General features: G+C 31.4%; 5 protein-coding genes across 13 annotated transcripts; 2 read left to right on the top strand and 3 right to left on the bottom strand.

Annotated features, from left to right (window-relative positions):
- Positions 1 to 110: 110 nt before the first annotated feature.
- Positions 111 to 2,744, bottom strand: GSTL3 (Glutathione S-transferase family protein). Of its 3 annotated transcripts, none has more exons than XM_068617145.2 (10): positions 2,513 to 2,744; positions 2,341 to 2,415; positions 2,205 to 2,265; positions 1,712 to 1,798; positions 1,527 to 1,625; positions 1,343 to 1,445; positions 1,182 to 1,258; positions 847 to 954; positions 502 to 582; positions 111 to 383 (listed from the first exon to the last, which is right to left on the bottom strand). In XM_068617145.2, exons 1-10 carry the CDS (start codon positions 2,521 to 2,523, stop codon positions 372 to 374), a joined length of 714 nt encoding a protein of 237 aa, XP_068473246.1. In that variant the 5' UTR covers positions 2,524 to 2,744; the 3' UTR covers positions 111 to 371. The 3 variants fall into 3 exon arrangements, with proteins under 3 accessions (XP_068473246.1, XP_090160307.1, XP_090160308.1); XM_090304181.1 differs by having other exon boundaries at positions 2,341 to 2,433; positions 2,513 to 2,624; XM_090304182.1 differs by lacking the exon at positions 111 to 383 and having other exon boundaries at positions 493 to 582; positions 2,341 to 2,433; positions 2,513 to 2,625.
- Positions 2,745 to 4,585: 1,841 nt separating this feature from the next.
- On the top strand, positions 4,586 to 8,924 carry LOC137814411 (Tetratricopeptide repeat (TPR)-like superfamily protein). Of its 5 annotated transcripts, XR_016522049.1 has the most exons (6): positions 4,586 to 4,804; positions 5,420 to 6,417; positions 6,552 to 8,118; positions 8,281 to 8,363; positions 8,449 to 8,599; positions 8,689 to 8,924. XR_016522049.1 is itself a non-coding variant. In XM_090304180.1 (3 exons), exons 2-3 carry the CDS (start codon positions 6,396 to 6,398, stop codon positions 8,120 to 8,122), a joined length of 1,593 nt encoding a protein of 530 aa, XP_090160306.1. In that variant the 5' UTR covers positions 4,586 to 4,804; positions 5,420 to 6,395; the 3' UTR covers positions 8,123 to 8,261. The 5 variants fall into 5 exon arrangements, 2 of the variants coding, with proteins under 2 accessions (XP_090160306.1, XP_090160305.1); XR_016522033.1 differs by having other exon boundaries at positions 5,420 to 8,100; XR_016522027.1 differs by having other exon boundaries at positions 5,420 to 8,118.
- Positions 8,925 to 10,028: 1,104 nt separating this feature from the next.
- LOC137814409 (glutathione S-transferase L3) lies at positions 10,029 to 12,177 on the bottom strand. Of its 2 annotated transcripts, none has more exons than XM_068617140.2 (10): positions 12,101 to 12,177; positions 11,918 to 11,989; positions 11,732 to 11,792; positions 11,493 to 11,579; positions 11,317 to 11,415; positions 11,114 to 11,216; positions 10,950 to 11,026; positions 10,612 to 10,719; positions 10,357 to 10,437; positions 10,029 to 10,232 (listed from the first exon to the last, which is right to left on the bottom strand). In XM_068617140.2, the coding sequence occupies exons 1-10, from the start codon at positions 12,109 to 12,111 to the stop codon at positions 10,227 to 10,229; spliced, it is 705 nt and encodes a 234-aa protein (XP_068473241.1). In that variant the 5' UTR covers positions 12,112 to 12,177; the 3' UTR covers positions 10,029 to 10,226. The 2 variants fall into 2 exon arrangements, with proteins under 2 accessions (XP_068473241.1, XP_068473240.1); XM_068617139.2 differs by having other exon boundaries at positions 11,918 to 11,992; positions 12,101 to 12,167.
- A 1,627-nt stretch (positions 12,178 to 13,804) lies between these two features.
- MOS11 (Protein MODIFIER OF SNC1 11) lies at positions 13,805 to 16,856 on the top strand. The gene is made up of 6 exons (XM_068617141.1): positions 13,805 to 14,289; positions 14,447 to 14,524; positions 14,621 to 14,749; positions 14,847 to 14,907; positions 15,310 to 15,385; positions 15,519 to 16,856. Exons 1-5 carry the CDS (start codon positions 14,015 to 14,017, stop codon positions 15,346 to 15,348), a joined length of 582 nt encoding a protein of 193 aa, XP_068473242.1. The 5' UTR covers positions 13,805 to 14,014; the 3' UTR covers positions 15,349 to 15,385; positions 15,519 to 16,856.
- A 2,941-nt stretch (positions 16,857 to 19,797) lies between these two features.
- Positions 19,798 to 22,767, bottom strand: LOC137814406 (putative protein phosphatase 2C 38). Of its 2 annotated transcripts, none has more exons than XM_068617123.1 (5): positions 22,018 to 22,767; positions 21,546 to 21,933; positions 20,862 to 21,229; positions 20,300 to 20,536; positions 19,798 to 20,192 (listed from the first exon to the last, which is right to left on the bottom strand). In XM_068617123.1, exons 2-5 carry the CDS (start codon positions 21,832 to 21,834, stop codon positions 19,974 to 19,976), a joined length of 1,113 nt encoding a protein of 370 aa, XP_068473224.1. In that variant the 5' UTR covers positions 21,835 to 21,933; positions 22,018 to 22,767; the 3' UTR covers positions 19,798 to 19,973. The 2 variants fall into 2 exon arrangements, with proteins under 2 accessions (XP_068473224.1, XP_068473223.1); XM_068617122.1 differs by having other exon boundaries at positions 20,862 to 21,232; positions 22,018 to 22,402.
- Between the last annotated feature and the right edge of the window lie 5,159 nt (positions 22,768 to 27,926).

Raw genomic sequence — 27,926 nt, 5'->3', positions numbered from 1 at the left:
ACTGTTCTTTTTGTATATTTTTTATTACTTATATTTTTTATTGAAAATTTGTATATTACTTAATTAAATCTGCATAATGATAGAATTCACAATTCAATACCATGGTCGGTAGAGTATAAAAAGACCATTAATTTATTACGATTTACATATCCAAACATAATAACCATAACTCAGTATTAAAAGCGACCACGCAAACACAAGCCAAGCTGGTACACATACACATCACCGACCTTGAAATCAAATTATTTGCAGCAACTCTAGAAGCCAAACCAAACCAACGCTTTATTATCGACTCTAGCAGACAAAAGAAGCGTCCCATAAACACATCACTTTCTTGCCAATAATCTACATCTTAGAGGAAGCCCCGGATTTTACTGTTGAGCCTGCAGGGCACAAAAGTAGAAGTTCAACACAGTAGCAAATAAAATAGAAGGAATGGCGGAAATCAACAACAATTATGCCAAAAACTCAATCTTGAGGAGTGTGAATTGTTTACCGTACCAAAAAACGTTTCTTGAAAAGATCAACAATATCCTTCGGATCACCTCTTGTTTGTGTATACGCATTAATCTTGTTCACTTCCTGCAAAAGAAACATATTTTCATAAATGAATATATCTTCTGTAACCAGTAAGTTCGAAGCAGTTGCTCTTGAGGCTCCCTTGTCAAAACCATGAAAAAGATCAGGACCATTCTGTTTCCACTTGTTACAAAGCATATGAAGTTCTCTTCTTGCTCAAGATTGATGATTATGACAGGAAACAATCCAATAACATATAAGAATATAAAGCGGCACAAATTATTTTGGAACTGGAAAATAGTTTCCATAGAACTGCTTCTAGTATACCTCAATCCATGCTGCAAGTTTAGGTCTTCCTTCAGTTATATCATGTTTGAACACCTCAAAAAATACGAGCTGGAATCTTTCAACAAATGGAACATAGGCAATATCCACCTGATCATCACAAGCATTTACAAGTCATATGGGAGAATATAGTCATAGGCCCTACCATTTATTTTATGCTTTATTTACGCTTGAGCCATGACTACTTTAATACTTTGTTCCGTCACATAGAGAATATAGTCATAGGCCCATGTTCCTTTTTTTTCTAGAGTTTCTTGCAAGTGAATAGGTCAGTCAATAGAAGAGGAACATTCTCAAGACTGTTGATTTCAACTTACCCAGCTAAATTGACCAAGAAAGAATGGCCCATCATCAAATTTACCAAGAGAATTCTCCAAGTAATCAAAAGCAGGACCTATTAAAATCCCAATTCTGAAGATTAATTTCATCCGGACTCAAACAACACTTTCCTCTATTATAAACCCAAAACCGTACTTACTGGCTTGTTGTATTGGATCTCCTTTCAGTGCAGAATACAGCTCTTTGGTGAAAGTATCAACATAAGAAATCAACTGCTCACCAAATTCTTTCTTGGCAGGATCCTGAAAAAAAATCTTCTCAAAACAACTCCTCCCTTAACAATAGATAGAAATGTGAAGTGAGAAAGAATATTCAGTTCTTACACTGGGAACCAGAGATTGACCTTCAAAGTTGTCATCTATGTATTTGACCAAATCGAGACTTTCTCCCAAGACCTTCCCATTGTGCTCCAATGATGGCACCTATAACATGAGAAGAAAATATCAATCGAATACCCAATCATAGACTAATATTTTTTCCTCATTCAATAAGCAAGTTAAACAAACACCTTGTTTTCTGGGTAGACTTTCTCCTTATACCAGGCAGGCCTGTTTTGAAGATCAATAGGAACCAGTTCGATCTTGTCTTGTAGTCCCTGCATGCAGTATACCCAGATCAATCATCAACCATGAAAGAGAACGACCTATGGCTCACAGAATACCATGAATTAAAGAACAAATTCAAAAATCCACCCTCCACCAACAATCGCAGACGACAATCTCAGCGGCCAAATTAATATCTCAACATCAGAATATTAGTACTGCATAAAATGTGTCCTCTTGAGAGATTCTGATGTTTAATCATTTAGGCAAGATGAATGAGGTGGTATTTCTTATTTTTTATTTTGACAACATTTTTTTATTATGTATGACATTTTAGAGAAAGGACAAATGAAGTATTCACTGGTAAATTAAATGTGAAAGATAATAGTAGTAGTAGATTAATAAAAATGAAGGTGAATACTGAATAGGTCATTTCAAAAAGAGGAAAAGGAGAGCGACCTTGTAGTTCCGAGTGATCCAAACACGCTGCGCATAGGGACAAAGATAACTGATGTACAACCTAGAACAAAATAGAAAACAATTATGAAAGATAGTAATCGGCACAAAAATCAGGAAGAAGAAGAAGAAGAAGAACCTGGTGGTTCCGTCGAAAAGAGGAGGTATCTCGGAGGTGGAAGTTAGTGGGGGAATACGAGCTTCTTGCACGCCGCTGAAAGACGAAGAGGAACCGGTCTCAAATGAAAAGTAAATGCAGATGATAATTCATGAATAAATCTGTTACGGTGGAGAATGAAGAAGTGACTTACGCGGTTGCCATGGATGTGTTGTGTTGTTTGTTGGGAAGTTTGGACGAAGAAAGAAAATGTGTACAGAATGGCGTCCAGATTCAGTTGGAGTGGGGTTGCTTTTTATAGGACCCCCTGACGTAAAGGAATCGGTAGCAGTGATCAATATTTTGCTTTCCCACTGTCAACTGTCACTCCCACCATCCAGAAACCGCTAACACTATTCTATGAATATCGTGAATAAACATAAGTAAAATTATAAATTCTCTTACCACATCCTTATTATTTAATTTTCTTTTCAATTTCTAAATACACTAAATAAATAAGGATCCACTTTCTACTATACACTATCTACATAGATAAAGGAAACTTATATGACTGATATAGGCACGAAAATATATATAATTTTTAAAATATAGGACGAGTATATATATATATATATTATAATTTTAAATTATATAAATTGAAAATAAATATTTATGTGTAAAAGTATATTTTAGATTTTTTTGAGAATAGGAAGATATTTTTTAGGACTGATTCAAAAGAATTTGTTTCTTATTTTTATAATCATAATAAATATTTATATAATAAATTTAAGTTTTTAGAAAATTATTGTATTTATATCTTTTAAAATTGTGTTAGAATCGTGTTAGAATTTTCAAAAATCCAACAAATATTTTTTGAATTGAACACTTCACCGTCCTATGAGTATCGACACCGATACGTGTGTTCGACATAAATATGCCCATTTAAGATAAGTGTCCGAACCTCATAGTATCATCCCTTATTTTATTCTGTTTTTGAATGCCTCGGATGTACTCCACTTCTTCTTACTCTTTGGGATCTGTTTTCTTCCTACTCTTTCGTATGGGCACATGCCTAGTCTGTATTCAGTCAAAGTTAAATATATGCAAAACTCATCACTACTTAAGATATTTGACAATTTTTAATAATTATGTACTAGTAAATCTCGACATTATATCTCAATTTTATAAGTTATATGTCGTGTTTGGATGGGGAGGAAAATTCGAGAAAAAGTATTTGGAGTAATTTGATAGAAAAGTAAGATGATATGTGTTTAGATATGTTAGAATAGATATGTAAAAAAAATTATTAAAATTTGTGATTGATTTTATGATTGTGTAAAAGTTGGTGACAGATTTGGTAGATATAATAAATTTAAAATAATAATTATAAATAATTTAATATAAAAAACTTTAAACTTTAAAATTTAAAATATAAAAATAATAAATTATAATAATAAAAATACATGTTATTAATTAAATTTTAAATTACTTTTCTTTTATTATTTTAATTATTTATTTTATTATAATATAAAAATATATATTAAACATTATACTTATACCTATTATAATATTAAAAATTAATATTAATAATTAATAAAAAAATTATAAATGTTATATATATATATGAAAATATAATTTGTATATATAATCAATATATAATTTATTCATTTTTATAAAAAAATAATGTATAGTTAATTTTTTTTGTCAATCTCTTTATGAAGAAAAAGAAAGTTTTAACCAAAAAAATTACATTATTTTTTATTTTATTTATTTTTTTCTTTTTTTAACTTTCATTGTTATGTGTTTTTTCTAGTCAATCCATATCTAAATACAAATATACTATTAAAATAGATAATATTTTGAATGTGATGATTAATTTTTGTAATATTATTTTGATCGATTTAAAGTCGAAACATTAAAATTCTCTGTGAAAACGAAATGAAGTTCTAAATCAGAACATCCTTTTCTTACGCTCACCTAGGGCTTAGACCTTGATTATAGACATATCCTAATATATCCAATAATCTAACATCACTCAAGATAAAAAATAATTTATATATTTATTTTTTCTTTAATCCAAAAGTGTCTTAAAAGACACAATGAAACTCCAAAATTCAAATTCAAAGGGGATATTTATTGTCTAATATTTAGTCAAGCATTATCCCATTAATTTTATTAAGATCAAATATATTATTTTTATATTTATTATAACACAGAAAACGTTTTTTATTATTAGTCCTGTATTTGTTTTATTTGTATCAAATATTCTAATATCTTAATTAATATTAGGACGTCTCAATATTATTAGCACGAGGAGGTACTCCTGGAATTCAAACTATCCTCTCATAGCATTTGGCAAAATCTGATTTCCCTCTTGACAATAAGAGAATAAGAGAAAGAGAAAGTGCAATCAACTCTGATCTTCAACTTGTAATCTTTTTCTTCTCAGAGAGACAGGCTCAGAAGAAACAACATTTTTTAGATCTGTCACTCTGTTTCACTTCAGGTACTGCCGTTTTACATCTTCATTCCACCCTCCAAATTTCAACTTCATCTCTCTTTTCTTATCCCATCTCCCACTTTTCCATCTTCTCTTATCTTCCTGCAATTTCTTTTCCTTTTCTCAAAACTCTTAACTTCAACTTTCACCACAACCATCTTCCACCTAATTAAACCGCTTCTATCTCAATTCACTCCTCATTTTCCTGGGAAATGCAAAAGGGGAGATTAATTCAGTTCTTCTCTCTTTTTTTTTTACTATATCATTTGGTGAACCAGGTTTAGAAACCTATGCATTGCTTTTACGTAACGTGTTTGGCTTTCATTGGTTCAGACAGACAAACAGACATTATTTTCCACACTACTTCATTTCGAATTTTAGAATGCAGTTCTTTTGAATACCAACTGTTCGAAAAATGGCCTCAAAGACCTGCTAGAAAGATATTTTGGCAATGGCTCATTTTCATTTTTTAAGCATTAACATTTAATGAGTAAATTAGTTAGTTTTGTTAGTTTCACAGATTTAACGGGTTTCCAATTGGCCATTTTAGATGACGGGGTATGATTTTTATGTAACAATGTCTTGTGGAAAAAATCTTATGCTTGTGTTTGGTTCCTGCAGAGAGAATCTATTCGCATGGTTTGGTGATGAATTGGCTGAAATTCCTTGTCTGTTTGTCTGTCTGATCAAACAACGTAGGTAACATTTTTTACTACTCTCGTGGCTCTCGTGTTCATGGATTGTGGATTCCCTTTGGTGTCTATTTTTATATCATTGTTGTCAGCAATGAAGTTTCTGGCAAGAGAACATCAAACTCTTGTGGTTGATGGCTTTTGACTCCTTAACTCACGTAGATAGGGTTGGGTAAATCAAGATGGAGGCTTTAGCCCAGGTACTACTTCATAGTAATGGATTTTTTATTTCATTAATCAGAAACACTCAGTTGTGACTACTTCACTATCCTGATACCATATCACCCAGTAAGATTCTCCACAATAAGAACTTCACTTGCTTTTTAAATATCCTTTGTCCATGATCATTCAAAACCAAATTCGATGTCTATATAATTGTGCAAGACCTATTGTGTCAACAAGAGTAGTCTCCAGTCTCAGTACAGAGTTATCAACCAACAGTTACATCAACTTGATGTGCAAGCAACAGCACTACAAAGAAGCACTTGATGCATTTAATTTCAATCTAAAGAAATCAGGTATCCAGCTAGAACCAAGCACCTATGCGAATCTAATATTGGCCTGTACCAACGTTAGATCTCTAAATTACGGCAAGAAAATCCATGAACACATTTCAAAATCCAACTGTCAGCCAGACCTTGTTCTCCAAAATCATATTCTTAATATGTATGGAAAATGTGGTTCTTCGAAAGATGCTAGAAAACTTTTTGATGCAATGCAGCTGCGTAATGTGGTCTCCTGGACTATAATGATCTCCGGATACATGCAGAATGATCAAGAGAATGATGCCATCACAATGTATATTCAAATGCTGCGATCAGGTTATCTCCCTGACCAGTTTACATTTGGAAGCATTATTAAGGTTTGCTGCATTGTGGGAGATATAGACTTTGGCAGACAACTTCATGCTCATGTCATTAAATCAGGGTATGATCATCACTTAATTGCACAAAACGCTCTTATCTCCATGTATACAAAGTTTGGACAAATTGCACATGCCTCAGGTGTGTTTGCGATGATTTCCACAAAGGATTTAATTTCGTATGCTTCTATGATTACAGGGTTTACACAACTTGGTAATGACATAGAAGCTTTATATCTTTTCAGAGATATGCTCAGGCAATCTGTTTATCAACCAAATGAGTTTATATTTGGCAGTGTATTCAGTGCTTGTGGAAGCCTTCTAGAACCAGAATTTGGAAGGCAAATTCATGGAGTGTGCGCCAAATTTGGTTTAGGGAGGAACATTTTTGCTGGGTGCTCCCTCTGTGACATGTATGCAAAATTTGGATTCTTACCTTCGGCAGAAAGGGTATTTTATCAAATTGAAAGCCCGGATTTAGTGTCATGGAATGCAATTATTGCAGCATTTTCTGATAGTGGTCATGTTAATGAAGCCGTATCATTTTTCTGCCAGATGATGCATACGGGACTGATGCCAGATAACATTACTTTTCTCTCCTTACTCTGTCCTTGTGGGAGCTTTGTGACACGTAACCAAGGCATGCAAATACATTCTTACATTATTAAAATAGGTTTAGACAATGAAGCAGCTGTATGCAACTCTTTACTGACAATGTACACAAAGTGTTCAAATCTACATGATGCATTCAATGTTTTCACATATTTGGGTAGAAGAGCCAATTTAGTTTCTTGGAATGCAATTCTATCAGCATGCTTACAGCACAAACATGCAGGAGAGGCTTTTAGATTATTTAAGCTAATGCTCTTTTCTGAAAATAAGCCTGACAATATCACCATAACTACCATATTAGGAACTTGTGCAGAATTGGCATCTCTAGTAGTTGGGAATCAAGTCCATTGCTTTACTGTCAAAAGTGGGCTAGTGGTTGATGTTTCCGTCAGCAATAGATTGATTGACATGTATGCAAAGTGTGGATCACTTAAACATGCTCGTGATGTTTTTGATTCAACCCAGAACCCGGATATTGTCTCGTGGAGTAGTTTAATTGTTGGCTATGCTCAGTTTGGACTTGGACATGAAGCTCTTGATCTCTTTAGAATGATGAAGAATCTTGGTGTCCAGCCTAATGAGGTCACATATCTGGGGGTTCTCAGTGCATGCAGTCACATTGGATTGGTGGAGGAAGGTTGGCACTTGTATAAAACCATGGAAGTGGAACTAGGTATTGCACCAACAAGAGAGCATGTTTCTTGCATGGTTGATTTGCTTGCTCGTGCTGGATGCTTGTATGAAGCAGAAAAATTTATTAAGGAAACGGGATTTGAGCCTGACATTACTACATGGAAAACTCTACTTGCTTCCTGTAAAACTCGTGGTAATGTTGACATTGCAGAACGAGCTGCAGAAAATATACTAAAACTTGATCCTTGCAATTCAGCTGCTCTAGTGCTACTTTCTAATATACATGCTTCTGCCGGCAACTGGAAAGAAGTTGCGAGACTACGGCATTTGATGAAAGAAATGGGTGTACAGAAGGTTCCTGGTCAAAGTTGGATAGAATTTAAGGATCAGATCCACGTGTTCTTCTCAGAAGACAGTTCTCATCCACAGAGCGCCAAAATCTACACTATGCTGGAAGATTTATGGTTGCAGATGCTGGATCAAGGTTATGACCCTTGTCAGAGGTTAGACGTTAGCATTTGGTAGGCACTTACCAATGGTTATAATCCTTCCAAAATCTATGATAACTTTTTACTGATCCAATGAATCAATGACACTTAAAATTTTAAGAGTGAAATCTTGTCATTATTCCCATTTTATATTATAGTAATAAAGGGTAACTGCAAAGCCGTGATTCATTACAGAAACCCCTAAATCATTTGTTTCTTCCAATCGTCAATGGCCAACGATTCTTCGTTTTTGTTTTCGGGCATTCGTTTTAACATAGGTACTCCAATTCTAAAGCATACTTTTTCATTTAGCAGTTTTTTGTTTTTGAGTTATGAGTTCTGATCTCATACATTTTTATGTAGCGAGAAAATGCCGTTGATAACTTCAGAGTTTGAAAAACATGGGTTTTGATTGCTACTGATGTGGTTGCCCGGGGCATGGATTTCAAAGGTGTGAACAGTGTGTTCGATTATGATTTCCCTGATTCTGCCTCCGCATTTGTGCACAGAATTGGTATGTGCAGCTATATTAATGTTGCTTTGGATTTGAGAAATATATTTATAGGGATTATAGTTTGTATTTATAGCGATTAATTTTTACAGAGGAAGATATTCCATTCCTGCGGAAAAGAGATTCAATCCTGGCTCATGGAGTTGCAGAAAAAGAAGTGGAAGAAACACCGGCCCAAAAGAGATTCAATCTCAACAAAAACCCATGACATTTTTTTATGCATCCTCCTAAGTCGTAGAAAATTTTAATGAGGATTTGTTTTTCCACCATGTAAAAAAATTTCTGATTTGTTTTCAATATTGTTGTATATAAATGTTCTTAACTCGAATATAACAGTTTCACTTAAAAAAAACAGAGGTTTAAAAGAAATATATTAATCAATGTTTTAGTGTATTAATTATGAAAAAAATACTTAATATATATCTTACAAATAATTTAAATTATATAAGAAAATAAAATCATTTTATGATTTTAATAAAATAATTTTTATTTCAGAACTTTACTTCTATTTTTTATTCTATGTTTTTAAAGCACCAATTAAACTTTTCCTTCCATAAAATCAATATGAAGTAATTTATATATTAATATAATAAAAAATATTTTCATTAAATGTTGGTTTTCTTCGTCATTGTTTTGAAAGAAACATACACACTCAAATATTAATATATATATATATATATATATATATATGTGTGTGTGTGTGTATATGTGTATATATACTAAAGACTTAAGTTGCTTCATATAACATTAAGTGTGATAGTTCAAACTAAAAGTAAAAAAATCGTCATTGCTGACATAGATCAATGTCTTTTTAATTCATATATAATTACATATTGATCATCAATTAGTAAGATCCAGAAGGAACTGAGTCAACCGTTGACCTTATTGGGGGAAGAAAATTTCAGATTTTAGTCCTCACGGATTAATCCCTAAGCTAACTCAAGAGTTACACTAAATAATGTCTTTTTTTTCCTTTTTTATTCAGATGTTACGTTTAATAATTATACTTATATACATAATTGATATTGATATATGCATATATAAAGCATAATTAGTTATGTTAATCTATAATCAATTATGATTATATCGGTTAAATAGTATAAATTGATATTGAAAAAAATATTATAATAAGTTTATTTTTTTATAAAAAGTAATAAATATGTTATTTAAAAAATTACATGATGGGTATATGTAAGGATAATATGATAATTTTAAATAAAAAGTTATGTTTTTATTATTTTTCTAATCCAAACAACGTATTTTATTCTATTTTTTTATCAAATAATCTTTATTTTCACTCTATTTTTTATCAAATAATCTTTATTTTCACTCTATTTTCTATCTTTTCTTTTTTCTTTTTCATTTACTTAGTTCTTCTTCCTCCATTTCTCTATCCAAACATAGCGTAAAATCAGAATTTTAAATAAAACAATTTTAAAAGATAAAAGTATAAGATCATACTCATAATACGAATACATTGTGAATTAAGCATGAAAATGAAATCACTGTAAAGTAGTAACTATCATATATCTTTTAAATTGAAAAAGCATTCCACATATTGTAACAAATCTTTATTGGTTTGACTATCATATATCTTAAACGCCACTGCAACAGCAACTGAAGCTCACTTTTAAGCCTACACAACACAAGTATAAACATAAACAGTTAGAAGAGTAGGGAAAAAAACATAGCAAGACATCAACACAAATTTTCAAACAAAATTATCTAAGATTTTTTTTACTAGTTGAAGTTCATAATACCAAAAACTTTATCTTGAAAACTTCTAAATACTCCTCCTTGTCAACTTTTGTCTGCTTGTAGCCATCAATCTTATTAGCCTCCTGCAATGACAATTAATGTACATATTTAGAATCAGTAAATGTGAAGAAATCAGAATTACAGAGATATTTAGGCCTTATTTAAATAGATCATTCCATTCCCAGATGTAAAGTAGATTGAAAATTATTATCAAATCATTCAAACTTAAGACTTTTGGATTGCAGAGAAATAGGGACCTGAATCCATGTGGCTAGTTTGGGCCTTCCTGCTGTGATGTCGTGCTTAAAAATTTCAGAGAACACCAATTGGATCCTTTCAAGAAATGAAACATAGGCAATATCCACCTGATGATAACCACAGTTTTTAAAATCATCAGAGTGTTAGGGGGAAAATATTATACTATGATATAACAAAGTTTTTCACTACATCATGATATGGCTACATCTCTTTCCTTCTATGACTAACTAGATCACAGAAGGATCTAACTTTCATACAACGTTATGGTGAAAGCAACACAACTGGTCATAATGGCCTAGTTAACAAAATTTCAAGATTGATGAGAATTTCAACTTACCAAACTAAATTGGCCAAGGAAGAATGGTCCATCATCAAATTTACCCAAAGCATTCTCCAAGTAATCAAAAGCAGCACCTGATGCAAATTATCAGTTTTAAACCATTCAACAATTCTATATTCTCATTATCTTTACTTAAATTCAGAAACTTTAAGATCTCTTACTGGTTTGTTCTACAGGATCTCCTTTATATGAAGAGTATATGCCACTGGTGAACGTGTCAACATGGGATATCATTTGCTCACCAAATTCTCTCTTGGCAGGATCCTGAAAAATTCCCACTCATCATGACTTCCCTTTCAAATTACACAGATACTCTAGAGGAATAGGTGCCAATAAATGTATAAAATTGATGCATAGTTCTTACACTTGGAAATAGAGATGCCCCCTCAAAGTTGGCATCTATATATCTGATCAAATCAAGACTTTCTCCTAAAACCTTGCCATTGTGCTCCAACGAGGGCACCTATAACATAAGAAGAACGTGTTATGATCCATCAACCAAATCAAATAGCTTTCTGATGTTAAAATACTGATATGTACCTTATTAAGAGGGTACACTTTCTCCTTATACCAAGAAGGCCTATTTCTAAGGTCAATAGGAACCAATTCGATCTTGTCTTGCAGTCCCTGAAGTTAACAAATCATCAATAGTCAATAAAAAAAGGGACAAGGCTTCATTATATTTCTTAGAAGAACCGGAGAGTTTGTATATATATATCAGAAGAATCAGACATAGCAGAACTTGAAAGCTGAAAAAAGGGTACAAGTGAGAAAACAACCTTGCAATTCCTAGTTATCCATGCACGTTGTGCATATGGGCACAGATAGCAAATGTACAACCTACAAATGCAATCCAAATTACACAGTCATAATTAAATTATTATATGTATATTAAGAAGAAAAATAATGGAGAATAGGATGAAGTAGATTAATTGAATAAAATAAAGTTAACTGATAAGTGGCACCTTGTGGTTCCATCAAAAAATGGGAGTGGTTCAGAGATGGAAGTTAATGCAGGAGGCCGAACATCTGACAAACTTCTTAACAAAGGGAAACAAGCTTAGAAAAGATGAAGTGGTAGAAATAATAGAACACTGTGCATGAAAGTTGATTTGAATTAATGTAAAGAAACATATGATATATCTTACGAAGTTGCCATTGATATATATGATATATCTTTCTCTTTTCAAAAAAGTGATGAAGTAATAGAGGAATGTACTGACTTAGAAGAGAATGTTTTGCATTTATAGGACATAATTTGTACTGTGAAGTTTGAAGTCGTAAGCAGTGACGAAATTATGGTTTTCCATTAGAGTGGGTGGCGGCACTCATTAGGTACCTTGAGATTTGAGAATCCGGCGGCTAATGGCTACGCAAAGTAGAATTCCTCTTTTTACATGTTTGATTTGATGAGATCAAATTTAATTGTTAGATGCACATCTATTATAAATAAATATATCTCATACTATATAAATAAATAATATATAAATGTATCTCATAAGATAGGTGTAAGTTGATTTAGAAGATTGAATTAAATTTTAAATTTATTTTTTTAATATTATATACGTTATTTTTAACATTTTTCATACTTAATATTTAATAAATATTCTACAAATGCCTTACTACGATAATTAGATGATAATATCATTAATTTAAAACTAGTAAACTTAATGTAATATTCTTTAAATGTTAGATATAAAAATTACTTTAAAATTTATATATGTTAACTCATTTTTGGAGTGACTACAAACTTATTTAATTTGTTTGTAATAGTTGAATATACGGTTCGTGTGATTACTTGAAAGAAGATATAATAATGTGTATATATAATTTGAGAATAAAAATTGAAAAAGTAACCAAATTTAACAAACAAGATAAATGAAATTTTGTTCTCAGTTGAGTGTATTGCATTCTACATCCCATATTTTTAAACCTACATTATCATGAAGAGTGACATATATAACGAATCTATCATTAAAAAAATACATTTAAGATTGAATATTCTACAATGTATTTATGAATCTAAAATATATATATATTTTTATGTATTTTAAAGATTTATTTCAGAATTTACAATCCATAATATATCAATACATTTCAAGAATGCATATTCTAAATGTATTTCTAGATAAAAATTTATTCTAAAAACATATTATAGAATATCTAATTTAAAATATATTACAATTCAAAATTCACATTATAAAATGTATTTTGAATTGTGTATTATGAAATATATTAATACATTATAAATAACACATTTCAAATTATATTTGTGAATCCAGAAATACATTTAAAATATTTTGGATTTGGAATATACTTTTTAGAATATACATTCCGGTAATGCATTCCAAAATGCATTAATTTAGAATATGCAATCTAAATGTATTAAATGTACAATTAATAATGTATTATATTTGAGAAAGTATTTCAAAATGTACATTCTATAATATATTAATATATTATGTATCGATCAAGTTCGAATGACTAACGCAGATCTCAATGTCCGAACTTCGAGATTGCAAGGAGTTGGAGGAGAGTGAAAGGAGAGTTGAGGTTCTTAAGAGAAGAAAAGAGGTAGAGAAAGACTGACCGACAAAGGAGGAAGACAATCTCTTAGTCTCAATTCCGTTTGAAAACATATTACAAATTACATATTTTAAAATATATTTTCAAATCCAAAAAATAGATTTCAAAATTCAGAATATACATTTAAGAAGAGTAAAATTAGAAATTCAATTTTTATTTAGATGTATATCAATATATGAGGTGCATAATACAAGGCCCTTCATTACTCCAGCCCAGGCCCAGTAGCCCACACAAATGAAAATGGAAGCGTACGAGTATGAATATATACCATGGTCCTGATCTGTAATAATAAATAGAAAATCTTTTTGCAACTTAGAAAAGGAACAACACAACAACCTCCCTTTGTCTTCGGAAGAGAAAGGAATCCCTTGCCAGCTGTAACTCCGTTTCGGTGTCGCTGCTCATTCTCAGCTTCCTCGTTTGTTCTCTGCTTCGTCGTTCGTTCCCTTGATTATTCGATCCATCTTTCCCCTCCAATGGCAACAGTTACCGACAGCAACAGCAACAACCCTGCACCGGAAAACCCTAACAAAACCCTAGACCCCACCTTACCAGATCCCGTCCTTGTCGCCACTGAGGCAGCTGACGATACCGACACCACGGAGGCTGCCGACGCCAAGACTTCTCCGCCGCCCGAATCCGGAAACGACGCTCCGCTTTCCGATATTCAGAAGAAGATTCGCCGCGCCGAGCGATTCGGCATTTCCGTCCAGATGTCCGAGAAAGAGAAGCGCAATTCCCGAGCCGAAAGGTCAGTTTCCAATTTCACTCCTCGGTTTTTCAAATATACATTCAATCGTCCGTGTTATTATCCGCTTTTGTCTCTGTGTTCAACTATTGATTTAGATACCCTATTTTGTGTATCAAATTTTAGGTTTATCTCAATTGAGCATTTTCTTAACGTGCAGGTTTGGCACTGTGTCCGCTTCTCAGGGATCAGAGCCGTCAAAATCTGAGGAGTTGAAGAGGAAGGCCAGGGCAGAGAGGTTCCACTTTTCAGTTTCCCCTTTTTTGTTTCTGACATTGTCTTTTATTTTTCACTGTGAATGAAAATGAACACTGTTACTTATCCTGCTTAACAGATTTGGAATGCCTAGTCCTACTACCGCTGCAGATGAAGAGGCAAAGAAGAAAGCTCGACTTGCTAGGTTTGCACCTGCTTCCAAAGTTGATCCTCTAGAAGAAGATAAAAGGAAAGCTAGAGCACTTAGGTGGGTGCTTGTCATTATTTGGTTCTCCCATTTCATGTTGCTTATAGGATCGACCATGCATGATGTGTTATTAGGTCTTTCTGTTTTCTCTTCCCAGGTTTGCGAATCCATCATCAACTTCTATAGCTAATGTTAATGGCGAAGGAAACATTGAGCCGGTAAGAACTTTTGTTCACTTCCAATGCTTTGATATGGAGACAAATTTATGGGTGTATTTATTTGATTTCTATTTTCGAAAACTGATTTTTAGTTTTCAAAACGCAACTAAAAAAAGTGGTTCAGACAGCTGGTGAAGGGTGGTGCAGGACACAATATATGGTGTAATTGAGGAAAATGTTGAAAAGAATGAAAAACAAAACAACATTAGAAAACGTCCCCCTAACTGATTCTCTTTTTAGCATTTATTATGGAAACAATTTTCAAAACTCGGTAGATTTTGGATGAAGGCCAAGTAGTGTAAAATTACTTTGAAAACTGTTTCTACTACTTAGCAGTGAAAAGGGACTCAAACAAGTCCTATATTGTATGTTGACTGCTGTGTTTGTTGTGTTTCAAACTAGGAGGCTGCTATTGCAGGCAAAGCCGGAGGAGGTACCTGAATGACTGGTTGCGTAGTTAATTTTAGGAAATTTTCTTGTAAGTCAATGGTCTTCTGCTCCTATATGCTATCATTTGTTTGGTATATTGCGTGTGTTCAATTATAGCCTGGTTTGTGATGTTAATTTCAACTTTTATTCATGAGACTTTTTTCCCTTACCTTTTTCTGCAGTTTTAAGATTTTAGCAGTTCAAGATTTGCGGAGCAACCTCCATATCGTTTCTCTTTTTCAGCATATTAGTCATGGACACGTCTTTAATTTGTTAGCTGAAGCCTCCCTCTGAGATAAAAGAGATTCAAGTGATCTGAAGAAGCTTGTTTTCTATTTGTTGTAGTTTTGGCTTCGTAGGTGACAGCTTTGGGGTAATTTTGGCCATCTTCATTGGGTTACTTATCTTAAAATTTGCGAAATTCTGAATTTTGGAATCTACAGCTTAAAATTTTAAAGAACGAAGGTATGCAGTAACAAAGCTTTTGAAGTGTCATCCACCCTCTGTTTCTAATGCATTGCTTTTGAAATGTGCCTTTGTCATTGTGTTAGAAGGTAGTACCAGGTGGGTTTTTAAATCCAACGTCATGCTGATCCAGTCTGCTATTTAGGAAAGTTATGTTGCTTAATATGTCCTTGAGTAATGATGATTGAATAAGAAAATGAGCCCTCAGATAGAAATCATGTCCGCAGGATGAACTTGTTTTATGCTCTTTACATTTTTGGGCATTGTTGGGGAAGCAGGGGCTAGAGTTAGGAGTTAATATTTTGGTGAACTTGTTTTATTCACTTCTCTTCTATGATTTTCCAATTGCTATAGGGGTAATTGCTTTTCAATCCAGAGAGGGGGAATCAGGGGAATGATACTATTGCTGATGTGTGAAATTGCTTTTCTTGGATCCAAGTGTCTTTTAACATTTTCGTTATTGTGGGTTTATGCGTCATTAGCCATTTTTAGATTTTCATCGTGATTAGATCTTATGAGAGTAGCTATTAATGCACATCACAAGGATTAGAAGCATGTTTCTCGAGAAGGGGTCAATAGATTATGTTTTGGTGCGTGTAGATATGTTAATTTGTTTAGTCTAGAGCTAGTGCACAACTTGACTGGATCAGCAGAATGTTGAAGCTCAATTTCCTGGTATTATCTTCTGGCATTCAAGAAAAAAATGAGGGTGAATAATGGTAAGCTGAACATTCAAAGTGAAATCCTCAAGGAGAGGCTGGATTATGTTTTTGAAGGACGTTTTAAAACTGGGTTTTTTTCAAAGCTGTGGCTTCCAACTTTTATCATCTTCGTTGTCGCGTTAAGATAAGTCAACCCCTTGAAGATGTTTATTTATTTACTTGATTGCCATGATTTAGAGTTGCAGATTTGTAGGGCTGGATGTGGAGGGAACTCTTTAGTTTTTGTTTTAATATGACTCCCTTGTAATTTTATATTTGAGCTTTATGTTTTGGAGGATAAAATATTATGGTAGCTAGTATAAATGAATTCAACGACCATTACTTAGTGCGATACATGTTACAAGACGACCTTCCTAGATAGATTATGCCAAGCATTTTTCAAATGCAGTAAACATGTGTGCATTTAATTTTTATGTTGCATTGCCAATCTAGGAATTTCCTTCCAATTCCCAGTCCAAGCCCTGCCAAACTTATCAGAGCGGGTTTTAATTAAAGCTAATTTCTTAATATCCCAATTATCCATCTATGCATATTTCTATTGTGACTTGCAAGTTTCATTTAATAATAGCATGTTGAGGTTTAACCCTCGTATCCGGAGTTTTATCATTAATTTTATTTTCTTCTATTATATATATAATGTGATTATAATAATATTTCATAACTAATATTACATGAAAAATATTTTTTAAATGTTCTAAAATTTTGGTGAAATATATGTTTTTATAACCGTGTCAACATGAACAGTTAAAGAAATTAAGGTTTACAGTGTCTTTGGTTCAATAGATCTATTAATTTGACAAGTGGGTGTATGGATTAGTATTTTTCACATCTTCACTGAATTGCAAAAAAAAAAGCTGGAAAGCCAGGTTAGCATCTAACAAAATATAATTATGCCCTCTTTTATCTGTATACATGACAATAAATTTTAATAAAATTTATCAAATTATAATAAAATTTATCAAATTATAATCTAAATATAAATAAATTAACATAATCAGTTATATTTATATATAATTAATTATATAAATACTAAATAAATTTATGTTATAAAAATATTTGATACTAATATTAACAAAAATATTATTTGGTATATGTTAACACAAATTTTTTAATATAACGCAAAAATATCTACTTATTTAGAATTAGTAAATTAATAATACTTTTTAAATTTTATAAATATTTAATTTATTTATTTATAATTTTAATTTTACATTATTTTACTAAATCAAAATTTACATAAAAATAATTTATTTTATTTTTTAACTTTTTTAAATATAAGGATAAATTTATAATCTTATATTTTATACTATTAAAAAAATTCAAAAATACTTTCACAATCTTACAAATTTAATAAATTTTCTTTACATTTTATTCTTAAATCCTGAAACACAGCCTTCCACCCATCCTCAATCCAAGAAATAGAACATGAGTGTCGAAACAACTATCCTCTTACCTATAACCGTGTGGGTTACGGGACACTAACCCCACTTACTTTTAAAACACACATTAGTAAAGCAACAACATTTTCCATAAAATATTTTTTTGTAGTCCATTGTCTTCAATGCTGGCTACTGGCGTCAGAAAAAGTCAATACTCTCTTTTCTTTTTTAATACCACCTAATTAAACTAACTAAAACACCAATTGCATTAACTAATTCCAATCATTTTAAAAATCAGTCCAGGTAATTAGTAGTATTAAATTTATTTTAGTTTTATATATTTTCCAAAATCATCCTTACAATAATAACACACTTTTATTCTTTTCTTAAATCTTATTTTAGTTTTAATTTTTTAATCTCTTTGATCACTTATATATTCATTATTTCAATTTTTGTTAGCTGTACATGTGAATAGTTAAAGTAGGTTTTTCACATGTTATTTATATAAAACAAATTTAGACTATGCAAAACTTAAACATTAATTCTTTTCATTATTATTTAATGAATTCAGAAAAAAATACATATAATTAAGAGAATCTTTGTGAAAAAAAAATTAATGCAGGAGACATTTTAGATGGAATCTTACGAAAAAAAATTAAATTTAACTTTTAATTTAGGTCCTCCTCTAAAAAAAAATAGGATAATGTTTCGTTTTTTTTTTATAAAATTTTCTATTTTTTTTCTAGATAAATTACATTAGTCTAATGATTTTTAGGGTAAACGTGTCAATTTTTCGTTCATTATCGTTACTAAAACTGGTTGTTTTTTTTGTGGCAAACCAATTTGGTTTATTTGTCAAAATTTCAATCACCGCAATTAATTAAATTGAAAATTTGGTGGCAAACCAATTTGGTGGGTACATTAGCTAACCGATACGTGTGAGGTTGGAGTCCTGACGGTGCAAACTAATTTTGTATGGAAATTAAAACTTCATTGCCGCAAAACAAATTTGGTGAGATTTTAAAGGAATAGACAACACAATAATATTTGTCCCTTCTATTTTCTTTTTCATTTTTATTCTTACTTCTATTTTCCTTCATTTTGATTATTTTGAGATTTATTTTGTAATTTTCACCTTATTATTCAAAGCTCTAGTTGATGCTCCCATAATTCACTTCATACTTGTAACAAAGGTATGAAAAATTCTTAAACACTCTTTTCTACAGTGAAATATTCAGCTTTAATTCCTAGCTACGGTTCATGCGTTAAAGTCACAATTTGGTGATGAGTTTGGTGGGTATAGGAATTTATGTTAGAATGTGCGATGGTGGGTTTGGGAACTGCGCAACTATCTAAAACTTTATGTGCATATTTTTTGTGTTTTTAGTGTGTTGGGCACTAATCTTTATTCACATTTACGCAGGTTTGGTTTTTAACCGTCTTTCGTAAACTAAAAGTAAGTTGTATTGTATAATACATATGCCAACAATATTAAATGTAACAGTAACATGGTATTTAACACTCTCTTTTTTCATATATAGTTGCAATGGATGAAGGAGATCAATATACATGTATGCTGTTTATTTTTTCTTAAATTTCACAATCAGAAACAGCTATGAAAGGAAAGATTTCAATGACATAGTTATAGCTAGGTATGAGTAATTTGGATTCTATAATTGGTTAAAGTGAATTCTGTTACATATAGGAATTGGGAATGTCTTGAAACGCATTATGCCTTTCTGAGATTGGAGTGTACGAGGAGAATTTACTCCAATTGCTGAATAACTGTTTTATTTTAGTCTCCACAAATGTAAAATTTGACTGTTTCCGAAAATTCCTGTTTGAGCAAAATATCATACTAACAAGCTTTTTCTTTAGCATCCTTTGAGAAGAGGTTTTTGAGAAATTTATTCCATGATATTTCAAGCTTCAACAATAATCAACCACAAACAGCTTTACATGAAGGACTTAAAAAGCATGCTGCGGTTGTGGAAGTGTGATGTTATGTTATTTGCCTATCTTGTTTTGGTAACAATTGTGTAAACAGGAAGACAGTAATTGTTTGATTGAACTAAAAATTGGCCGATCCACCTCCTCTCATTGAAAGAGGAGAAGCCAATAGAGAGCTATTATCTATGAGTTTGGGATTTAGATATACAACAATAACTGTAATATCATCGTGGAAGTGTCTCCTTACTCCTTGTTCAATCTTTTGCAGATCTGACACTCTCATTTCTCTCTTCCTTGCTGCTTCCCGAAGTGCAGCTTTCACAAGTCGCCTACCAATACCCTGATACATCAATTACCACCACCCATTAATATTCAGAAAGGACTTTTGCATGATAAGAGAACACACACTCACACACACATTCTTTAATGGACCAAAAGGAGCCTTACATTGCGTGGACTATTGCTGACTATATTCACAGCTTCTTGGTTGCTAAGTTGCTCCCACAAACCATCAGAAGCAAAGATGAGAAATTGATCTTCAGGACCAAGTTTATGCACTGATATTGCTGGTTCATAACTTAGAATTGGCTTAAAGAAGGGTTCGGTTAGTCTAAACTTATACGGTAGAGGCTCCCTGTTAAATTCTTGTTTCTTCAGATATGCATCACCTATGGATCTTGATACCTGCAAAGGCCAAATCTGTTAACTTGGAATTCTCATGCTTTTTTTGTTGTTGTTGTAGCTTATAACCTTCTCAACAATCATAATTAATCATGCACTGTCACTCATTATCATTCTCCCTGTAAGTAGATAAACAAATTACTTTTACTTTAGATTTTTAAGGCTTTCTGCCTAAGGGTTTGGTTCTTGAATCTAACGTTAGGTAACAGTTATCTTCAGAGAAAATATCATGTTTTTTAACTTTTCAAAATTGAAGTTTGAAAAAAATAAACAATTGCTAAAATCTTACTCGTTGACAACTAGTGCTATGAATCTCTGGAATTTTTACCTGTATGAGGCCTTTCACACGCCAGACGTTGTGTTTCTTAACCACGATTTGTGGATCATAGGGGTGCTTTGTCCGAACTTCATCTCTCTCCATTTGGAAGTTAACGTTGTGCTCTGCAGACAATTGGATAGCTGTTGTTTCCCTTGTTGCTCTCTCTACTCTCCCCAGCACCACCCTTGAATCTCCTGCATTTGCAACATATAGCATGCCATTGCAAATTATCCCCGCCAAACAACATGTACCCGTAGATGCAATCTGTGGCTTGCTTAGCCACTGTTTCTTCACAACAGACAGAAAACCCTCTTCTGTTTCACAAAAGGCCCTTCGTATAACATTCTCTGATATGCCTTGATGCTCTGCTGCGAAACCTGCTTTACACAGAAAAATGTAAAAAAATCATTATTGTTTTTCAGTAAGTTTCTTAAACTTGTATTTATTCAATTAACTTGTCTTTATGTTTAAAATCATTAACAGTTTCAGTTTTTACTGTCAAAAGTATGGTCCAAATTATGCTACTTTGCAATTGTGGTCCCAGTAATGGATTTAGTTTAGAATACTTGGGTGAAGCAAGAACACACTAATTGATTTTCACAGTCTTCAATTCATTCGAAAAGCATCAGACAGAAAAACTGTACTTCCAATAAACACACACATGCTTATAATAAAGATGAGGGCATATCATACTCTTGACATTGGCGAAGAGATTGTCACTGACAAACTGTGAGGCTGCGGTACCACCATGGCCATCATATACACCAATAAAGGTTCCTTGAGGACCCAAATAGTCAGAAGTCAAGGGTCCAGATTCAAGTTGGCTACGATCCTCCAATGAACTATTAGCTTGAATCACAGCCATTGAGAATTCCCCATAAAGATGGTTCCCCAAATCCTTGTACCATAGCAGCCCCTCAACTCTCCCATTTACATCTCCATCATCACCCACAGAAGCTGGCTTCCAGCAGAATCTAACCATACTTTTTTTGGCAGTCCCTTAAAGTAATAAAATAAGATGAAGTTTTCTTCACCTGCTTATGCTTCACACGGTCTCGTATCCTGAAGTTATATTATATACCTAGGAAAAGCAGACATCATAGGATAAGAACAAATTTTAGCTAAAAGCCAAATTGGTATGGGGCAAACTAACTGAGAAGTATACCTTGTGATGACAAGCCAAGTAACTTTCATGCAAGTTCAGAGAATACTGAGGCCTTTTGGTTGTATGTACCTTGAACCTGAGCAGCATGCATTTAGAACTTCGCGGTGTGCCAATTTTCAGCAGCAGACTTAGCTGTAAAAGCACATAAGGTTTCGATATGGCAGAGTTGGTCTAAGATTTGAGTGATAAAAGGGAGCAATGGATAAGAAAGGGTTTTGGATGTTTTTGACAGAGGATCTTCAGAGCACTGAGGCTAGATCTAAGATCAGAAAATGAAAAGAGATTTAAACTACAAACTCTGACATTGTAACTCATGTCCTTTCATTTGTCCCACATGATTTTAATGTTTTGTGGCCATGTGGGTTTCCAAAAGCCTTTCATGGCTAGGATTTCAGTTCCGTCACATTAAAAAGGTATAATCCTAAGTGTTAGGTAACTTTGCTTGTCTACCTCTTCCACTTTCCATTTTTCTGGGTAAGACTTTTCCCTGCTTTAACTTTCGTGATAATTCATGACTTTACTAGATCTGGAATCTAGGACCCACGGGTTTTGTGACCCTCTTACCATCATGGGTTCATGCACTTCATCTTTCCACTGCAATACTTATCTCCACATTTCTGTTAGATATCACTTTGTTTAACTTAGCAAAACTTTCCTATACGTCTGAATTGTAACAAAACATAAAAATCTAGGTAAGTGTAAATATGTGATAAACAAAAATTGAAAAGTGAACTACACAATATCAGGAGTAAAATATGTCTAAAAGTGGTCCTTTATCACAACTTACCTAATTATTTTTTTTTTCCACAAACATGTTCCAGGGTGTTCAAATAAGTAAAAGGGCAAAGTTCAAGTTGGCTTTAACCTAACAAATTTTACCAGGAAAAGAAAATGGACCGTATTAAAAGCCATATCATATCTAGTATATCTGCCACTACAGTACCAAATTCATTCACCCAATTTCTCCTGTATGGTCATTTCATTTCGATACGGATCAGCCTGGAATTTCTGTCACCGACTCACTGCATAATAATGATTCTCTATTCTTATACTTTCTTCTTCTTTTGCTTTTTCTTTTGTAGTAAAAAACCTCACCCCTCCAGCACACATCATGGTCTAATAAACTTTGCAACATTTTCATTAACATTTGCATTTCATGCATACTATTGTTTGGATACAATTTTGTTAGGCAAAATCAAATACCAAACATAAACACTTCTCTTAACAGATAGTTAAATCCTAACTGGCCTAGATTAATCCTTTTCCTAAACACAACCATTTTGGTATAAGCTTTGAAAGTTATGACAGAGAAGGGTCATGAGAGACTTGAGCTGTAGCCATCACAAAAGTTTCTACGCGGATGAAGACACCTTGGAACTTGAAATCATGCATGCATTCACTGTATACAACAATAGACTGGTTTTCAAATTCCATCAGCTTCAAAATACTAGTGGTCATCTGATTATTTGGTGAAGGTGTATTAGTTAGCCAGCAATAGTTTATGGAAACAAAAGTGGTTACAGAGAGATTTGTCCATTATATATTGTGGTTATGGATAGTAGCAAAGTGAATGATGGTTTTGCATGGGTTCCACCTATAATAAATTTGGATGCGTGCTCTTCAGAGAATAGTTAGAGAAGAGGACGCATGATAGAACATATATATATAGTATTAGCAGATTTTCAATGAATAGTCAGGCTAGCAGGTGGCCTTGTCAACTCAACCTCACTCAATATGGAAACATCTAAAACATACATCCAAATTTAATTATTCATCATTTCATTAACATCTACTCATATCTTCAGTTTTCTACCACACCTTCCTTCTGATGTTGATTTTTTCATTATTTTTAAAGCCTCTTCATCAAATTTTATATATGCAAGATAGACCAAGTTCACATCTTTGAAGTGAACCACTCATTCAGACTGATTTTTTTAAGTCTGTATTTCATAAAGTTCTCTATTTGAGTTAAGGGTTTAGCTATTTTTAATCTGTTTTGTTTTTCAATGAATTTGAGACAAACAAACTTCCTTATAAATTTTAAGTATTTTTAATTAATTTTATATTACAAATATTTTATTAAGTGTTTATATTTTTTATAGTTTTTAATTGAGTTTCTTTATTTTTGATTTTGTTGCCGACTCATTGTTTACGTGGTTTAAAAAATGATATAATTAAATTTTAAGTATCTCGTGTACTTAAATATTTTCAATTGATTTTATAATAATTCTTTTGAAAGTTAACATAAATTAGTGAAGTCAAATAATATAATATAAGTGAATGCAAATTTTATTTTTAAAATATTGAATAAAAATTAAATAAATTATATAAAAACATAAAACAATGTTTTTATGTTGTTGACAAAGATAATGAATGTTGCCAAATTTCAATTTCATTTGAGATGAGAGGAAAAATCTAATTAAAAAACATATAATTTGTGAACAGTGATATAATGATTTTTTTAATAAAAACTTAATTAAAATACTCGAATTTATAAGAAACATAAAATTTAATTATGTTATTTCTTATTTTTTATGTGAAAACACATAAGTATAATGATTCATAATAATATTCACATCTGTTGATATTCACATCAGTTGATGATAAATACTGAAATAAAAATATAAAATTTTTAAAACACTTCATCAAACAACAAAATTTAAATTTTGAATAAACTCCATTAAAAGTATAGAAATTCTTATAACTTAATTAAACTTAGAAAATATTATAAGTAACACTATATTCAGTAACATATCATCAATAATTTTTTATGGGGAGTGCATATTATGTAAATTTAAGGTGAACTAAATTTCCAAATAAAGAAATTCAGGACCTCTCATAAACATATTAGTTAGTCTTAAGATATTGACAGGTAACTGTATTTTGGAATTGATTCATTAGTAAAAAAAGAGTTTGTATGTTAAGAATATTGACTTTAATTAACATTTGTGTTTTTGAACTAGTGTTTATAATACTTTTAAATTGATCTTTTTCTCCTTCAATGTATTTTTATCATAATAAATTATTATATGTTGCTATGTAAAATTATATATTAAATTCTGAAAACAAAAATGTCATAGAAATGAAATTTATTTAAGCCATTTATTAATAGATTAAAAGATGAAACAGAGCATAACGGAACTCATTAAGATTATGATAGACAAACACATGGTTCTTGATTTTTAAAATCTCTGTATGTACGATGAGAACAAATAGTGTTTTCTTTTTCAATAATGGATTTCATAAATGAAATCGTACGTATGACTTGAAAACCATAACTTATTGTAATAATAATTCATACTATTTTATTCTGTCAAAAAGGGTTCATATTATTTTATGTGGGTATACTTTCAAAACTTTTCCTATTTCTATTTTAACTTTCCATAAAAATAAATATAAATAATTTTGCATTAAGACTTTTTAAAAATGAAACGTATAATTTTTTGTTGCTATGAACAAGTTAATAGATAATATTTGTAGTCGTAAAAGATTAATTGTAAAAGATTAAGACATTACATGTGTTTTGTTGGACAATTGATTTTTTTTATTGTGTTTTCTGTTTTTTTCTTTTTTTTTTATTCAGGTTTTGGTTTTTAGTCCGAACGTAAAAAAAAATTTCGATGTTAAAATGAGTATTTAGTAATTAGATGATGTTAATCTCATAACAAACACCTATATTTGCTTTATATAATGTGTTTATTTATACATAATGTGTTTATTTATACATTTTTTAATAGATTATAATGAATTATATTAAATATTTAATGTGTATAATCGTAAAAGTGAAATTATTACGCTTTTTTTTTATCTTTATACATTTATATTAACCGGTTAAACGATATTTGATATTGTGTACTACTGGATCACTCGGTATCGATCAGTACAATATTTTAAAGCTCATCATAAATTTTTATAATGATCCATTTAGTCAATTTAAAAATTTGTGAAGAATTTGAGATGTTTGATTTTTTAAAAAAAATTGTTGAGATTTGCATGTATGTTTAATATGTTGTTTAATTTTCTAAAACGTAGAAGATCTCAATTAATTCTTGAAATATTTTATTTAATGATAGAATGTTAAAACTAAATTTAAATAATTGGCAATCTATTCTTAGATTTGAATGTGTGAGAGGTCAATTTCATATTTAAGAGTTTGGAGATCTGAAATTGGTAGGAAAAACTATGCAACGGAAATTTTAATAATACAATAACACTAGTACATGGGATGCTCGATTATTAGAATGCATGTTACTTGTATGGGTCAATTTTTGGTCTTTCTTTGTGAAGCAACTCATCATGCTCTCTTTATTTCTAAGGTAGTAAGACTAGAATGCCCAACAACTCTTTAACTAGCTCAATAAATTTTTTATTCTTCAAAAGTTCATCACTTTTTTATTTTTTATTTTTTCAAACCAATTTCTCAAAATCCCTTTTTCATTTCCCTATAATCCTTCCATAGTTTCTATTATTTGTGAAAGTGACATTCAACTAGCCTCATATTATATGATATAGAGTTGATGTGAATCATTATGTGACACCTATATCTTCGTGTTGCTTTCATATCTCTAAATCTTAATTTTAGAAACCTTGACTCTAATTCTTGATAATTCATTTTCAAATTCATAACAAAGCCAATATTTACTTCATCAAGGACTTTACAAATATATATATTATAGAATGATAAAATTGTTAATAATTAAGAAAGGGATTGATGAAAAAAAAAAGAGACAAGAAATTTGCATGAGGGACCGAAGACATATAAAAGGGATATAAGTTAAGAAGGGTTATATTTATCTTTTGAACTTATTTCACATGATAGTGCTATAATAGTTGCTACAACTCCTAATATTAAGTAGTGCAAGTGCTAGCTTACCAAATATGAGTAAACATAACATGTTTACGTATGTAATGATTTTTGTGATGTTTGTAGGAATATAAAGAAATAGGCCATAGAGGGAAGTGTGAAGTGAAAGGTGGAAAGTGAAATCCTATAAGTGTCAAATTAGTGTTTTTTGTGCATCATATAACATGTTAATAATTATGTGTGTGGTCCTATTTGTAGTAAGAAAGGAGAGGCATAGCTAATGACACCATGCATGTTACCACATTTGTTATTTACCTCACTAATGTTAAATCTTGTATTCCATTATTTGTTTCTAATTATTACAAAAATATCATTCATAAATATGGCTAAGATAATCTCAATTAGAGAGTTTTTACCGTATTAGGTAAAATAAACCAAGGGATCATTACATTAATAAGAAAACTAAATTAAGGAATGATACTAACAATATAGAAATTGAATAAGGGAGTAATTACGCAAACAAGGAAATCAAATCATATATAAAGGTGTAATTAATTAACCCTTAATTATGGTAAGAGACAAATCCAAAAGCTTATTATTTTCGTTAATAATTCCTCTCAAGTTCATGAATGAAAGTAACCATTCTCAAGTTCATGAATGAAAGTAACCATTTTATGGAAATTCTTTTAATGAATTTATCTAGCAAAGTCTTTAGGAAATGTATGCAAAAGTTACTAGCCAATTATCTAATTTTTCTTTATGAAATGTTAATTTATTTATTTGAATTGTTTTGTTATTAAATTGTAGGCGATGCTAATTATGTTGTTATTATCACAAAAGAATTGCAGTGAGAAACAGTATGAAAAAGTAAAAATATTTAATGTCTTAGAATGTTCAACCTAAACCAATTAGAAAAGTGGTCTTGGAGAGTGGATAAGGAGGTTAAGGGATTATGGATCGACATAATACAATTTAAATATGGTCTCAGAGAGAGTTGTTTGAAAGTAAAAGAAGCAAACATGAATCCTTATGGTGGCAAGACATTAAAAAAATATCTAATCCCCAAAATGAGAGATCTTGATTTAAGGACAATATTTTCTGAAAA

Source organism: Phaseolus vulgaris, chromosome 1 (genome assembly GCF_051622355.1).
Source record: "Phaseolus vulgaris cultivar YP4 chromosome 1, ASM5162235v1, whole genome shotgun sequence".
NCBI lineage: Eukaryota > Viridiplantae > Streptophyta > Magnoliopsida > Fabales > Fabaceae > Phaseolus > Phaseolus vulgaris.
The sequence above is the reverse complement of the archived record's forward strand: the minus strand, read 5'-3'. Positions and strand labels throughout refer to the sequence as shown.

Excerpts from the sequence above, each read along its gene's own strand:
- GSTL3 (XM_090304181.1), bottom strand. Across the intron at positions 1,626-1,711 it reads AAGTCTACCCAGAAAACAAG|GTGCCATCATTGGAGCACAA; the intron begins GTGTTTGTTTAA and ends CTCATGTTATAG. Across the intron at positions 583-846 it reads AACTTGCAGCATGGATTGAG|GAAGTGAACAAGATTAATGC; the intron begins GTATACTAGAAG and ends TTTCTTTTGCAG.
- LOC137814411 (XM_090304179.1), top strand. The coding sequence starts at position 5,831 with ATGATCATTCAAAACCAAATTCGATGTCTATATAATTGTGCAAGACCT.
- LOC137814409 (XM_068617139.2), bottom strand. Across the intron at positions 11,793-11,917 it reads TTTTTTGATGGAACCACAAG|GTTGTACATTTGCTATCTGT; the intron begins GTGCCACTTATC and ends TTGCATTTGTAG. Across the intron at positions 10,438-10,611 it reads AACTAGCCACATGGATTCAG|GAGGCTAATAAGATTGATGG; the intron begins GTCCCTATTTCT and ends TTGTCATTGCAG.
- MOS11 (XM_068617141.1), top strand. The coding sequence starts at position 14,015 with ATGGCAACAGTTACCGACAGCAACAGCAACAACCCTGCACCGGAAAAC. Across the intron at positions 14,750-14,846 it reads AGGAAAGCTAGAGCACTTAG|GTTTGCGAATCCATCATCAA; the intron begins GTGGGTGCTTGT and ends TTCTCTTCCCAG. Across the intron at positions 14,908-15,309 it reads GCGAAGGAAACATTGAGCCG|GAGGCTGCTATTGCAGGCAA; the intron begins GTAAGAACTTTT and ends GTTTCAAACTAG.
- LOC137814406 (XM_068617122.1), bottom strand. The coding sequence starts at position 21,834 with ATGGTTAGATTCTGCTGGAAGCCAGCTTCTGTGGGTGATGATGGAGAT. Across the intron at positions 20,537-20,861 it reads GTGTGAAAGGCCTCATACAG|GTATCAAGATCCATAGGTGA; the intron begins GTAAAAATTCCA and ends TGGCCTTTGCAG. Across the intron at positions 20,193-20,299 it reads TCAGCAATAGTCCACGCAAT|GGTATTGGTAGGCGACTTGT; the intron begins GTAAGGCTCCTT and ends TTGATGTATCAG.